Source organism: Hyaena hyaena, unplaced genomic scaffold (genome assembly GCF_003009895.1).
Source record: "Hyaena hyaena isolate Hyena2069 unplaced genomic scaffold, ASM300989v1 scaffold_35, whole genome shotgun sequence".
NCBI classification, from domain to species: Eukaryota; Metazoa; Chordata; class Mammalia; order Carnivora; family Hyaenidae; genus Hyaena; species Hyaena hyaena.
The window spans coordinates 2,878,402-2,893,979 of NW_024080667.1; the positions used below are offsets into that span (position 1 = coordinate 2,878,402).

The following is a 15,578-nucleotide window of genomic DNA, read 5'->3' on the forward strand; positions in this document are numbered from 1 at the left end:
AGAGGGGGCAGGACAGAAGTACTGAGGGTCAGGCGCTTTGAAAAATAAATGAAGGTGGGGGCGCCTGGGTGGCTCAGTGGTTAAGCATCCGACTTTGGCTCAGGTCACGGTCTCGCGGTTTTTGGATTCAAGCCCCGCGTCGGGCTCTGTGCTGACAGCTCTGAGCCTGGAGCTGCTTCCGATTCTGTGTCTCCCTCTCTCTCTGCCCCTCCCTCACTCGCTTCCCCCTTCCTCCCAACAAATGAATAAACATTAAAAAAATTAAAAGTAAATAAATAGATGAAGGTGAAATTCACGTAACATAAGATGAACCGTTTGAAAGTGGGTACTTCGGTGGCACTGAGCACATCGTCACTACTGTGCGAACACCGCCTTCATCTAGTTCCAAGACAGTGGCGTCACCCCCAAGTAAAACCTCATACTTCTCAGCTGTCACCCCCCAGCCCCTGCCCCCAGTCCTGGGCAGCCACTGACCCGCTGCCTGTCCCCATGGATCTACCAGTGTTGGACAGTGTGTGGCCTTTTGTGTCTGGCTTTTCACTCAACAAAGTATTTTCAAGGTTCTCCCACATCGTAGAAGGTGTCTGCACCTCCTTCCTTTTTCTTCACTTTTTGTGCCGGCTGCTTTTATCTCTGAATCTGACGTACAGCTTACACGGCCCCACGAGATGCAGTTAGCCCATTTTACAGATGAGGAACTGAGGCTCAGAGAGGTTGAGTCATGGAGCCAAGGTCATACAGCTTGCGTGTGGCAGAGCTCGGGAGGGGCGGCCGAGTAGATCTTACGGGGAGGTGGCTCGCCCTGGCTTGCTGGCCTCCTGGCCTCTGCTTTCCTTCCTCCCGTCCTCTGTCCCAGCGCGGCTCCCGACTCTGGCTCCCCTAGGTGGGCATTCCCTCGAGGACTACAAGCAGGTGCTGGGGCCTCAGCGTCTGTCCTACGAAGTAGAGCGGCAGCCAGGGGAGCGGAAGATCAGCTTCTTTGTGGAGGGACTCGCCTTCCCCGATGCTGACTTCTCGGGGCTCGTCTCCCTCAGTGTCAGCCTGGTGGACATGGGGGTAGGTAGCATGTTGGCGGCCGGGCTGGGGGCTGGGGGATCTTGAGGCCCGATGGGGCTCCCCGCAGGGCCCACTCAGTCCTCATTTTGCCCCCAGACCCTGCCTGAGGTGCCCCTCTTCACAGACACCGTGGTCTTCCGCGTGGCCCCCTGGATCATGACCCCCAACACCCAGCCCCCCCTGGAGCTGTATGTGTGCAGGTGAGGCCTCCCCCCTCCTTCTAGCTACCATCTCTGGACCCACAGAGACAGACCAGGAGTCCGTGTCCAGGGCTGGGCCCTCACTCACTGGAAGGATTCACTAAGGGCACCCGTGGGCGCAGGCTGGGTATGGGAGAGCAGCAGGCAGGCTCGGGCTGGTCAGGTAAGGCCCCAGCTGAGGTCACCGGCTCAAGCTTCAGCCCCCTGCCTCGACGCTGTCCGGCCCGTAGCAGCCCCAGCGCAGCGTGGCTTTAGTCTGGGCACCGAGGCCAAGCCCCATTCAGGCAGGCGTGCTGGCCTCAGTCTGGCCTGGGGGGCTGGGGGGCTGCGGGGAACGCGGGACCCGGCCGCCGAATCTGCCTTGAGCCCTGGCCCAGCCTGGGACCCGCGTCCTTCTGCCGTGGCCCAGAATCCTCATCAGGCCCCTTGAAGGACAAGTGGGCCTTGATGGGGGAAGCCACTGGGGCCCCTGCGTCTGCGGTCAGACCAGTGGCAAGGGCACAGCTGACGTGAAGCGTAAGTCACAAGGCCGGGATGGTGGAGAGAAACAGGTGTGTCCACAGGTGCTCCCTTACCCACCCTGGTTCCTTTGTGTGGGCCAAGGGGCAGGAGTGGGGGGGCTCCCTGTCCCCTGGCAGTCACCTTAACCCAGTCCCCAGGCCACCTCCTCCATGGCGGCCCCTCCTTCCCCCCCGCCCCCTCCCCCCAACTTTGGTGGCCTGCCTTTGGGCTCCACCCACCTGGGCTTGCCCCTCCCCCTGCGCCTTCCACCTGATATGATCCGGGGACATCATCTCTCTTCTCTGGGGGGGGCTGTGTTTGAACCCCTAAACCCAGTTTAGGCCACATGGGGCCCAGCCCAGACTGGGCCAAGGCCATGGTTAGAGGTCACCATCACGTTCCCCTCCCCCTGTGCTTTGCAGTGTGGTAGACTCTCATGGCTCAAATAAGAAATTTCTGGAAGACATGTCTGACCTCGCATTGAAAGCCAGCTGTAAGCTGATCGTCTGCCCGCGGATTGAAAATAGAAATGACCGCTGGATCCAGGTGGGTGTGGGAGCAGGCCTGGGGGCCCCGTCCTTCACCCTGACTCTGGGAGGTGAGGCCTGCACAGCCTCAGTCTCCCTAGAGAAGCCAGGGCTTGTCAGGGCAGAGGGCGGGGGGTGGGTAGGGGGGCGAGGCACAGGTGGCTTCGGAAACGCTGCCCCACTGCCTGTGTCACTCCAGGCTCCCCCGTTTCCCCCAGATGCTCGGGTCCCAGACAGAGGCCTCTCCCAGCTGGGGTCCTGGGAAGCCTCACCTCCACCCCTGGCCCCTGTGCCACCAGTGCTTGGGGAAGATCCGTGGCACTGCCCTGGGCCAGGTCTGGAGGGGGGATCACGGTGTCAGGAAGACCATGCCGGGGGCACCGCTGTGATGGCCTCCTCTCCCCTCCTAGGACGAGATGGAGTTTGGCTACACCACAGCCCCTCACAAGTCCTTCCCGGTGGTCTTTGACTCCCCCCGAAACAGAGGCCTGAAGGATTTCCCCTACAAGCGGATCCTGGTGTGTGGCACGGGGCAGCGTGGGGGTCCCTCGGGCGGCTCTGTAACAGGACCTGTCACCACAGGACCCTATAATCAGTCTTCCCTGATCCTGGTCCTTTCAAGGGGCAGAAGGACACAGGTGGTGGGGAAATGGGGAGTCCGTGGGGGCATTGGGACGGAATATGCAAATGAGATGCAAACAACATGCAAATCCTCCCTGTTCCGGGCGGGGCAGGCCAGCAAAGTGGTCCTGGGGGGCCCTTCTCCCCCAAGGGGGAGTCAACAGAAGGGTCAGCCCTGGGGACACCAAACTGCCTTATGGGGGAAATGCACCGTTAGTGGGCCCTCATCACTCTTGCTTTTACCAGGTGGGGCCTCTTTGTGGGTAACAAATGTTTTCTGAACACCTACTGCGTGCCGGGCCCCATGCTGCCTCCTATGCACAGGGTGGGGACAAAAGTAGCCCCAGAAACCGTGTGCTGGGTTCCAGGCATGCGGCCCTGGCTTTACATGGTCACTCATCAATCCAGAGTCCTGTGGATAGCTGCTGTCTTTATCCCCTCTTTCCCGAGACTCAGAGAGGTTAAGTAACTGACCCCCAGGCCACACAGCTAGTGGCACCAAGAGGCAAAACCAGAAGGGCTGTCTCCACAGCCCTATTGCTAGGCTGACCAGCCTCTCGAGGTGGTCCTAAGGCTTGCAGCCCACCATCTCTGCCTGTTTATCGCCTCCCACACCCCCACCGGCGGCACAATGCCTGTGTTAGGGTGGGGGCAGGGAGGGGGTGCCCGGGTGCCGTGGGCGCACAGAGCAAGGGCATGTACCTCAGCCTGGAGGGGCCAGGGACCCATCCCAGCGCAAGTAATAACGAGCCCTGTGGGATGAGTCTGCATCAACCAAGGGCTTGACCCCAAGCCCAGACTTGACCTGGCTGGGTATCGGTCACTGATCTCTGCCCTCATCTTTTTTTTTTAATGTTTATTTATTTTCGAGAGAGACAGAGACAGAGAGCAAGCAGGGGAGGGTCAGAGAGAGAGAGGGAGACACAGAATCCAAAGAAGGCTCAGAGCCTGACACGGGGCTCGAACTCACGAGCCTCAAGATCATGACCTGAGCCGAAGTTGGATGCTTAACTGACTGAGCCACCCAGCCGCCCCTAGAATCTTGCCAAGTTTCCACCTGGCTTTCTTCTTTGACCTACGCGTTCTTCAGAGGCGTGTTGCCTGATCTCTCAGCCTCTGGGGATTTTCTAGTCATCCCTTTGTGGACTTGGACTTGAATCTCACCCCCCACCCCCTGCCAAGAGCTGTTGCCTCCTGTCCTAACCGACCCCTCCTTCCGGGGCTGGGGGCTTGCTGGTCCTCCCCTAGGGTCCCGACTTTGGATATGTAACCCGGGAGATCAAGTTCGCGGGCGCCTCCAGCCTTGACTCTTTCGGCAACCTGGACGTCAGCCCGCCCGTCACGGTGGGCGGCAAGGAGTACCCGCTGGGCCGGATCCTCATCGGCGGCAGCTTCCCCAGGTGAGGGGCCCTGGCGGGGGCGGGGGCGTGGGCACCGTCGCACCTCCGGGTCTCCAGTCCCAGAGGTGGCCTTAACTGCCCCGCTCAGTCCTGGAGTCAGAGACTCACAGTCACGGGATATTAGATTGAAAAGGTCATAGAATCTTTGGAGAAAACTCACCAGCTGGCGACCCCCAGCCTATGGGCCCGCCTGGCATTTCGTGAGCTTAATTAGTCCCCACCTCCGTGTGTATGGGGAGGCCTTCCATAAAAACCCAGACCTTCTGCTTCTTTAGAAACACCGGGGTTCTGGGGACGTGTCATGCCATCTGGCACAGAGGCAGGAGATGGACAGGTTGACCTCTCCCAGCAGGAGGTCAAAATAGCTGCTGTTCCAGCAATAGCTTAAAAAGCCTGGGGGGCACCATGTGGCTCCCGGTGAATGAGTGGCTGGTCAGGACACCGGGGTGACAGAGGTGACTTGGCGGGTGCCACCCTGGACAGCTGTCATCAGGCAGGAAACAGGTACATAGGATTTAGTGCTCAGGAAGGTGACCCCACGTGCTAAATCCGGCGGACCGGGTCCCCACCCTAACGGGGTGTGCAGTGCGGAGATCCCGGTGGGAGCCTCTGCCTCCACCCGGAGGTTAAGCCAGCCACGGGCGCCAGAGCCGCCTTCTCATTTGTGTGGGGTCGGCATGGAAACCAGGTGAGCCCCAGCCTGCCCCCCAGCCTGCCCCCCAGCCTGCCCCCCAGGCTGCCCCCCAAGCCTGCCCCTCCAGACTCCCCCCCCTCCCCCCGGCCCCCCGGGCCCTCACTGACTATCTAGAGCAGCCAGGCGGTCACAGGAAAGCCACCCAGCCTCAAGCGCCGACCCTGGCGGCCTCAGGGCTCCAGATCAGGTGAGGCGAGGTTCCCTGGCACCAACCCCGGGCACGTAGCTGGGTGCCCGGGGCCACAGTCGGCTACAACAGGAGTGTTCACCTTGCTGGCGACTCAGGCTCAGGTGCTACTCTGCGATCTGATCCGATCCTGCCCACAGCCCTGGACGTGGGAGGCCGTTGGGGCCTCCGGGTGGGCTGCGGGGAGGGACCCAGGAGGGAGGGGCAGGGGCTCTGGGGCACGGCTGGACTCGGGTTCAAGTGCTGACTCTGCTGTATGCTAGCCGTGTGGTTTTGGGCATACCGCTTAAGCAGTGCTTACTAGAGTGCCTGGCACACAGTAGGCGCTCAACTAATTCATTTGAAGCTATTTTTTTCATGCCTATGTGCCAGGCACTCCTGAAGATATTAGAGTTGGATATACATCAGTGCACAGCAGATACGTTGTGAAATGAACACATTATTTTACAGTCCATGCCTCAGTTTCCTCATCTGTGTAATGGGCCTATTACAAATCTCTGGGCTGGCTACATAAACAGCACTAGTGGAAATAAAGAATTCATGTTAACCACCTTAGGGATTGCTTAGCTGGGCCCCCAGCAGGGAGTCTGTTTGGAAGCAGGTTGGAACTTATTGGACAAAAGTTATCGATCATCTATTATGTGCCACGAACATAAGTGTTTTACCCAGGTTACCTCATTTAAGTCTTAGAACAGTCCTATGGGGTTGGGATAATTATTATTCCCATTTTACAGATGAGGAAGCTGAGGCTCAGAAAAGTGAAGTGAGTGCACTCGTTCATGCGTTCACTTGCCGATTCAGTAAATATTTACCGGGACTTCCCATATGGCAGGTCTGCAGACCTAAATAAAAGAAATAGTCTAGAAGCTCCCAGGGTCAGAGCAGGGACTAGGGATGGGACAGTGGGGGCCTCCAGTGCAGCTGTGACCCAGTCCACTGACCATTGTGTTGAGAACACAGGAACAAGGTCCTTAGTAAACAGAAGGGGTCCTGAGGCTCAGAGAGGGACCGCTACTGCCTAAGACCACACAGCAAGTTAGTGGTAGAGTCAGAACCCAGGTTTCCTCCCTGGACTCCAGACAAATTTAACACTTGGTCCTGTCTTGGCCTCTTTCTGACTCGGCAGTGAACAAGTCATTCTACCAAGGAGAAACGGACAATAAACAAACCCAACAAATAAGTAGATAACATAGCCTGTTAGGGAAAGGAAGCCCTGGTGAGAAACCGACACTTAAACAAAGTCCTGAGGGAAGCGAGGGAGTCAAAGATGTGGGTATTTGGGAGGAAAATGTGCAAAGGAGTGGAAATGGCCAGTGTGAAGGCCCTGAGGCAGGAGTGTGGAAGAGACATAAGAGGAGCAACACAGAGTTCCTGGGGGCTGGAACAGAGTGGGCATGAGCAAGGAAGGGCCTGATGGGCCCTCTCTGCTCAGAGAGCTGAGCAGTGCAGAATTCAGATCGTGACCTGGGCCTGTTATTTGTATGTACATCATAGGGGAATCATGGAGATTAAGCAAGACACTTAGTGCGAGGAGCCTCAGGCAGGCACACACTAGGTGCTAAATAAGTGGTCCATTTTCTGCTTGCTTGAGTTCTTCACACTCCGCTCCCCACATCTAAAAATCATCTTTGAGCAATTCTGCCCCCTAGTGGTGGCTTCGATGTGACTTGGAGAGCAGGGCGGACGCCTCCCAGGGCTTGGTCTGGTGCAGGGCGGGGTCTCCCCCCCCCCCAGCCTCCAGGCTGCAGGCCGCAGAGCTCGGGCCCCTGCACCTTCCATCACGCGTTTCTGATGCCACTCTGTGCTCATGAGAAGCTTCTGGAGGCTAACGCTTCTCCACCATCTTGGCGTGTTTAAGAAATGTTTTTAGGGGCGCCTGGGTGGCTTAGTCGGTCAAGCGTCCGACTTTCGCTTAGGTCATGATCTCGCGGTTCGTGGGTTCGAGCCCCGCGTCGGGCTCTGTGCTGACTGCAGCTCAGAGCCTGGAGCCTGTTTCAGTCTGTGACTCCCCCTCTCTCTGACCCTCCCCTGCTCACGCGCTCTCTCTCTCTCCTAGAAATAAATAAAAATATTAAAAAAAAAAAAAGAAATGTTTTTAAATTGCCAGCAGTGTATTTAACATAACAGAAATACAAGAAAAATATTTCCCACACTCCTATCTCCCAAGTCAAATCAGTGTTGTCATTTGTCACTGCTTGTCAGGTCTCCCTTCTAGACATTGTCTGTAATAACTTTGAGTGATAGAGACAAGGGACTATTACACAGCTGCTCAAAAGTATTTTTTTAAAGCATCTTTTAAAAAAGCCGTTCAAAATCATATCATTCGCAATTGCTTTTTGAGCCTCTCTTATGTAAGAGGTGCCAGGGACACAGCAGTGAACAGAGACAAAATCCCAGCCCACCTGGAGCTTACATTCTGGTGGGATGCCAGGCAATAAAGGAGATCTCAAATATGCCAGATAGTACCAAATGCTCTAAAGAACAATAAATCTAGGAAGGGGATTGAGAGATTGTTGTAATTTTCAAAGGGCTCGTAGAAAAAGAAGGTGACATTTGAGGCAGACCTGAAGAGAGGTGGGAGGGAGCCAGGAGAGGTGGGGAGCGGGCAACGATTCCCGGTACCGAGAATGGCATGTGCAAAGGCCCTGAGACAGGAATGTACCTGGTGTGTGCAAGGGGCAGCAGAAGGCCAGCATGGCCAGCACTGAGCACATGAAGAGGAGAGTGGACAGAGGAAAGTGATAGGCATGGGTAGGGGCAGTGCAGGCCGTGGTGAGGACTTCGCAGTGAGGGAAACGGGAGGGGTAGGAGGGTTTTGGCTGGAGGAGGGAGGTGACCCGACATATTTAAAACCCTCCATCAGGTTGGACCGCAGGGGAGCAAGGGTGAAAGCAGAGAAACCAGGGGAAAGGGCAAGCCGCTAAGACTATTTAGGGGAGGAGGGGCGCCTGGGTGGCTTAGTCGGTGAAGCATCCGACTTTCGCTTAGGTCATGATCTCGCGGTTCGTGGGTTCGAGCCCCGCGTCGGGCTCTGTGCTGACTGCCAGCTCAGAGCCTGGAGCCTGTTTCAGTCTGTGACTCCCTCTCTCTCTGACCCTCCCCTGCTCGCGCTGTCTCTCTCTCTCTCTCCTAGAAATAAATAAAACATTAAAAAAATTATTAAAAAAAAAAAAGACTATTTAGAGGAGGGAGGTGTCTGAGCCAGACGGTGGCAGAGAGGAGGGGAGGGCTGGGATTGTGTTCTGTTCTGTTCTGGGAGCTTGTCCACGATTCATCCTTAAGACAAGCAAGCAAGGTCAAGGAATGTGATCCCTGTTTTTGTAAAACACATTGAAAAACGAAATCTCTGTACACGTGTATGTGTGTTTCCGCATGGTTACCTGTGCCGGGGACAGGTGGAAGGTACCCAGAGTGTGTAATACATTGTTCCCACTTTGGACATGTCATCCCCTTGAGCTTTCTGGGCCTCTGCTGCCTCATCTGTGAAATGGGGATGTGGCCTTGCCTGAGGCAGGGTCAAACTCCGCACATGCGCAGGCAGCTTTTGGGAATGTCGCCTCCCACAGCTCGAGGACCCCAGCCTGGGACCTGCCCCCTGTCCTCCACCCCAGCCCCTCCCTCTGCTGGTAAAGGGTGGTTTGCACATGCCCAGAGCTCATTTCGGGAACTGCTGGGAGTGAGACAGACCGTGTTGAACACACCAGTGCTGGGTGGTGGTTCCCTTGCACACGAATCAGCTGAGAAGCTGGTTGAAATGCAGATTCTGCAGCCTCAGACATGCCGTGTGCTCCAAGACGCTTAGATGTGGAGGGAGTTGGGACCCAGGGATCCTCCGTTTATTTTATTATTATTTTTTAAAGTTTATTTATTTAGGGACACCTGGGTGGCTCAGCCGGTTAAGCGTCCGACTTGGGCTCAGGTCATGATCTCACGGTTCGTGGGTTCGAGCCCCGCGTCTGGCTCTGTGCTGACAGCTCAGAGCCTGGATCCCGCTTCGGATTCTGTCTCCTTCTCTCTGCCCCTCCCCTGCTCACACTCTTTCTCTCCTTCAAAAATAAATAAACATTTAAGAAATTAAAAAATAAGGTTTATTTATTTATTTAGAGGGAGAGAGCCAAAGAGAGAATCCCAAGCAGGCTCTGCACCAGCAGTGGGGAGCCTGATGCGGGGCACGAGCAGTGAAATCATCACCTGAGCCAAAACCCAGTTGACGCTTAACTGAGCCACTCAGGCGCCACAGGAACCCCCTCTTTAAATGAACCCCGCTCCCTCCAGAGTCTGACGCCCAAGTGGTCCAGACCCCTTACTCTGGGAAACACTGGGCTTAGGGAAGGGTTTTCCAGGTCCTGGTCACATTTTGACCCAGAGGCTGGGCATCCTGGGTAGAGAGTCAATCTCTCTGAGTCCCGGGCTGTGAGGTGAGGGTCTACAGTCCCCTTTGGCAAGTGGCGCTCTCTCATTTGACTCGTTTCAGTGGCAGGAGGAGGCTGGGAGTTGGGGACGGACTCTTGGGGACGATGGTCCGGATGGACAAGTGAGCTCCTGGGAGCACCTGGAGGCTGGGGCCGGGAAATGGGGACCAAACAGACCCTCATGAGGGCTGTCATGAGGCTGGGACAGGGGTGGGATGCTCAGGACGCCCGTGCAGGGAGGCAGCAGTCAGTAGGCGCGAAGTGACCCTGCTCTCTCCCTCCCGGGCCAGGTCCGGTGGGAAGCGGATGGCCAAGGTGGTGCGGGACTTCCTCCAGGCCCAGCAGGTGCAAGCGCCCTTGGAGCTCTATTCCGATTGGCTCTCTGTGGGCCATGTGGACGAATTCCTGAGCTTTGTGCCCACCTCTGACCAAAAGGTGCGTGCCTTCTATCTGAGCCACCTCTGCCCCTCCCCAACCTGATGGGATGGAACAGGGCAAAGCCATTTGACATCATCTCACACCCTGTGTCCATAGTCAGCTCAGAGCCCAGGCACCCTTGAAACCCGGTGGTGTTAATCAGAGGGGGCTTCCTGGAGGAGGTCAGAGCTCAGCTCAGGAGGGTCCTCATCGGCTCTCCTACTCATACACTCATTCACACACTTGCCGGGCATTTGCTCTGATCCAAACCTCTCAGCCTAGACTCAGGAATGACATGGATAATAACTGGTAAAATTTAGCACCTACGATGTATATGTGTTTTAATTCATTTGATCCTCCAACACTTCTATGAGATGGGTACTAGTCTCATTGACCCCATTTTATAGATGGGAAAACTGAGGCTCAGAAGGGCAGTTACTGGTAAGGTAAGACCCAAACCCAGACAGAGGGCTTGGGACCTGCATCTTAACCACTCAGCGCCACCACTTTGCAGAGAGGGGCCCAGCCCTCAGAGAGCAAGCAGCCTGGGAGGGGAGGCTTCCCGGTGACCAGTGATGAATTCCCTGGATGACAAATGAGGAAGGGCACCCAGGCAGAGAGATTGTCTCGGACAAAGGCCTGGGGGTGTAAACCAGCTTGGAGGATTAGGAGACTTTGCTGAGAGAACTTTGTGGCTGGTGGCTGGGCCTGAGGGGGAGAGGGGAGCCGCAGGTGTGGTCTGGCCTCTGAATCAGGCTCCTCCTGACTGTAGGGGTCTCCTGCATCTGGGGGGGGGGCGCAGTCCATCCGCTGAGCCATTCTCCCTCTGTGCCAGGGTTTCCGGCTGCTCCTGGCCAGCCCCAGTGCTTGCCTCAAGCTGTTCCAAGAGAAGAAAGAGGAGGGGTACGGGGAGGCAGCCCAGTTTGACGGTGAGTGCCCAGGACCCGGTCACTCCCCGCGTGGGGCCCCTGCCCGCTCACTGCCAGCCCTGAGTACCGTTAATGCCTTTCATGGCTGTGCTCTGTTTCCGGGCCCTTTGCCCCACCTGGGTCCCTCAGCTCAGAACCCGACATCGCTAGTTCTCGCAGCACCCTCACCGGGAGCTAAGGGTGAGAGCTGTCCCTTTATGGGGCCAAGGCAGGGACGCACACAGAATGTGACATTCTCAGTAAGGGTGGCCGGCTCCTGGCCACACCCCAGGAGAGGAAGACAACTGGAAACGTGTACACCCAGCCGATCTTGCACCCTCCCCTTAATCCCTATCCCCGGAGGCTCAGAGAGGGGCGCTTTGCTCAGGGCTATCACCGCGCTGCAGCAGGGCTGGGGGCTTGGGAGTGGCAGGGGTGAGAAGCCAGGTGGGTGGTCAGGGTCCCTCTGCGGACGGGCCTCTGGGAATTGACAGACCTGCCCAGGACCCGGCTGGCCCCCTTGCGCACTTCCCTTTCCCCACCGCGGACCTCAGTGTCCTCATCTGAGAAATGGAGCACTGGAAGGGATGTGCAGAGCCAGAAGACCTGGATTCAAATCCTGATCTTGCTGCTCAGGGCTGTGACATCAAGGCTGAGTTCTAAACCTCTCGGTGCCTCAGTTTCCTCTTCTCTGAATTGGGGGTGATAATTACCCCCGCCTCACATTGTTTTAAAGAAGAAGAAGAATTTAGGGGGGATGCCCAGAGCAGGTGGGTGCTCAATAATGGCAGCTGCGCTGTGTTAGGCCCTGAGCCAGCAGTCCCTTCCAAGCACTCTCTGCTCCAGCACCAAGATGTGCCGGCCATACCGGCAGCCAGTCTACAGCTTTCTCCGTCCTGGCTTCAGCCCCTGGCACTGAGGAGGGAGAGAAGTCCGGGCCCAAATTCTGCAGCCTCAGGCCCAAGACGGCCCTGGGGAGGCCTCCTGAGCCTCCCTCCTGTCTTTGTTCTCTCGCAGGACTAAGACACCAAGTGAGTATAAGCATTAATGAGATGCTGGCCAACAGTCGCCTCAGGAGGGACAGTCTATACGTACAGGTGAGGACCTGGGGTTCCGCTGCTTGCTCTTGGGTGGAGGGTCCCCCACCTCCCAGGGGAAGCAGCCCCAGGAATCTCCGGGGTGGGGGTAAAGGGCTCAGCCCCAGGCCTCTGTGTGGAGAACCCACAGTCTGATGGAGGAGGCGCAACGGTGCCCCCAGGCAGCTCCCAGTCTGATGAGGGGAGATCCTGCTCTGCTCTGGTGAAATGATGAGCTTCCGGAGCATCAGGGTAACAGGAGACAGATGAGGTGGAGAAATTGGGGCCCCGTGGGGACGAGGGGTGGGGTGGGTGGGAGTCAAGTGGATCCGGCAAGGAGGAGACTGGGTGGGAGGAGGTCTCCGGAAGGGGCAGGGTGGATGCCTGCCGCACGCGTAGTGCAGGCCCTGGCGCAGAGGACCCCCCGCTTTTCCTGCGTGGAGCCGGGCACCTTCTCTGAGAGGCTGAGAGGGGCAGAGGTGGACGCCGCGCTGTGGCTGGGACGGCGGAGTGCAGCGGCAAGCTCGTGTGGAACCAGAAACTTCCTGGGTCCAAATCCTAGCTCTACTGCTTCCTAGCTCTGTGCTCTCGGGCAGGTCACTTGAGCCTCAGTTTCCCCATCTGGGGGGCGGCAGTGGCACACGGCTGTTTGGGAGGGTCTGAGGAGCGCCGGGGTGCAAGGGCTCTGTGCGGGGCCTGGCTCGCAGTCGGCGTTCAGTGAGTTAGAGCCTCCCTGGCTGGCTGGGTGCACGCGCTGCCTCTCCTCCTGCCCCCCCAGAAATGCATCGACTGGAACCGGGAGGTGCTGAAGCGGGAGCTGGGCCTGACCGAGCGGGACATCGTGGACATCCCCCAGCTCTTCTCCCTGAAGGGCTCCCATGCAGAAGCCTTCTTCCCTGACATGGTGAGAGTGCAGAAGCAGGACGGGGCACTCCCTGTCCCCATGGCCCGACAGGGCCCGCAGGGGTGTCGCTGGGGTTCCAGAGGAGAAGCACTTCCTGTCTGAGGGCAGCCGAGCACAGAGACCGGGGCGGGTGTGGTGGTGTGTGTGTGTGTGTGCTCTTTTCTTTTTTTTTTTGAGAGAGAGAGAGAGAGCGTGCACGAGAGCAAGCACAAGCAGGGGAGGGGCGGAGAGGGAGGGAGGGAGAATTCCAGGCAGGCTTCTTGCTGACGCAGCGCAGGGCCCGATGCGGGGCTCGAACTCACAAACCGTGAGATCACGAACTGAGCTGAATTCAAGAGTCGGTCACTTAACCGGCTGAGCTCCCCAGGCGCCCCGGTCTGTTTGCTGTTTGTGCAGGTACAGGAAGGACGTCCCCCGCCAAGGGTTCTTCACTGGGGCAATTTTGCCTTCCGGGGCTTTTTTGTTTTATTGCCGCAAGGAGGGAGGTGGGTCCTGGCGTCGAGGGGGTGGAGGCCAGGGCTTCTGAACATCTGGCAGAGCACAGGGCGGCCCCCACCACTAAGGGCTTTGTTCTTCTCTCAAGTGGAAACAGGAAGCACGTTTGGGGTTCAGTGTTTCACGTTTCCATTCCGGGGACCCTGGCACCCACCGGCCGCTCCCCAGTGCGGCTCCTGAGGCGGGCAGGCCGGCCCACTGTGGCTGCCTCCCTGGCTGTCATTAAGTCAGGCAGCTGAGACGCAGATGCACAGGTGTGATCTCACCGGTGTGGCCTCTGGGAGGGGCCTGGCGAGGCTATCGGCACATCCACATTGTGGCTCAACCATTAACACGTTGGGAAGGGGAGTTCCCCAGGATGGGAGACCCTCCCTCTTCAGCCCAGGTGAGGCCTTTAACTGGAATCCCGGGTACTGGCCCAGCCAGGGCCTGGGAGTGACTCCTGAGGTCCTCACTGGAGGCTTGGTGACGGGGCAGGGTCTCCCCGCTCAGACCTAGCACTTCCGACTGAGACCTGGAAGTCAGGGCTCCCTGACCTCAGCTCTGCTGATGTCTAGGCCAGACTCCTTCATTGTGGGGCCCGCCCTGTGCATCGCAGGATGGCTGTGGCATCCCTGTCCACTACCCACTAGATATCAGTGGCACTCCCCTCGCTGTGACAACCAAAATGGCCTGGGGCCCAAATCACCCTGGCTGAGAACCCCTGTGCTCAGGCAGTACAGCCTGTGAGAACTTCCTCAGGCGACAGAAATGTTCTACGGCTGCACCATGCGACATGGGAGCCACCAAACCCCAGGTGGCGACGGAACACTGCAAATGGGCTAGTGTGGCCAAGGAGTGACATCTATGCTTCTGTTTAATTTAAATTTCAACAGCCCCATGTGGCTAGTGGCTGCCCTGTTGGGCAGGGGGGCAGTGAGGGGGCAGCCTGGTTCTGGTTGAAGGTCGGGGGAGGGCCTGGGCCAGAGTCCATGACCTTGGCCGGCCCTCTTTGGGCGGTGGCCTTGCCCACACCAGCTGGAAGCCCCTTCTGTGGGAATCCCTCAGCTTCCAGCCAGACCCTGCTGAAGGATCCCAGCATGTCCTCACTGGAAGAGCCCACAGGGGACTCAGATAACCCCCCATTTGTCGGATGGGGAAACAGGCCCTCAGAGGAGGGAAGTTGACTCACTGAGGTCATCCAGCAAGTGAGTGGCCTCCAGTCTCCTGAGTCCTCAACTCAGAAGAAGCAGACCTGGGCTGGCTTTGTCCCATTACATGCCCCACTTCCACCCAACACCTTCTGGCCCCTTAGTGGGCAGTTGGGTAGCTCAAGGCCAAGGCCATGGGACTGACTCGAGAGGACCCTCCAGGTTCATGCTGATCCCAGCTGTGGATAGATCCCAGCAGGCTGGAGGGTGAGGGCCAGAGCATGAAGGATGTGAGGGCACAGAGTTCAGGGTGAGCCACCCCACACTGAGATGACCCAGCACTACCTTCCAGATGGCAGGTCCAGAGTATCCACTTTGAATACCAAGGACAGCTCCTCTGGCCATCAATCTGGGGCTAAGACCCTTCCATATCCTGCCCCGGGGACACTTCCCTTCCCCACTGTTCCAGCCCCCAGTCAGGGAAGCAGACCTGCCACTGGAGATAAACGTGCCCCCAAGGGCTCCCAGCTTCTTGTCCCAACTCCTCAGCTCCCCCAGGCAGCCGCAATGGAGCGTAAAGAGCATGGGTTTGGGCAGGAGTTAGACCCACATCCAATTTTCGTCTCTCCATTCTCTGATTGTGTGGCCTGGATTCTGTTACTTAGCCTTTCCCTGCCATTGACTCAGAGGCAGGCTGTGAGGTACAGCGACGATGTATCTGGCACACAGGAGATGATCAATAAACTGTAACAATGATCGGGGCTTCCAGGGAGCGTTGAGCAAGCTGTGCACTGTACCAATGCACCATGCCCAGAAGGACATTCACACCATCGGCCTCGTAGGTATTTGTCCTACAAAGTTTCTGGCAGGTGAAGGTAAAATCTTATGCTAACTAACTTGTCACAACAACTTTCTGATGGAAGACAGTGTCGGAGGAAGGGGTGACTTTCATTCACATAAAGTTACCGTGTATGTTACCGGCAGCCCTACCTGGTACCAATCCTCTCTTCCAACCATGAATTCATTTCTTTGCTTCATACCTAGTGTTTG

At 57.4% G+C, this 15,578-nt stretch overlaps 1 protein-coding gene across 1 annotated transcript in view; it reads left to right on the forward strand.

The window, feature by feature from the left end:
• Positions 1-15,578, forward strand: part of PADI1 (peptidyl arginine deiminase 1) — a 39,566-nt gene that overhangs the window by 23,652 nt on the left and 336 nt on the right. Inside the window, exons 7-15 of the mRNA XM_039229057.1 lie at positions 884-1,056; positions 1,153-1,256; positions 2,180-2,303; positions 2,695-2,802; positions 4,154-4,305; positions 9,889-10,033; positions 10,851-10,944; positions 11,941-12,020; positions 12,778-12,903. Coding sequence (XP_039084988.1) covers positions 884-1,056; positions 1,153-1,256; positions 2,180-2,303; positions 2,695-2,802; positions 4,154-4,305; positions 9,889-10,033; positions 10,851-10,944; positions 11,941-12,020; positions 12,778-12,903 — 1,106 coding nt within the window. The remainder of the gene's footprint in view (positions 1-883; positions 1,057-1,152; positions 1,257-2,179; positions 2,304-2,694; positions 2,803-4,153; positions 4,306-9,888; positions 10,034-10,850; positions 10,945-11,940; positions 12,021-12,777; positions 12,904-15,578) is intronic.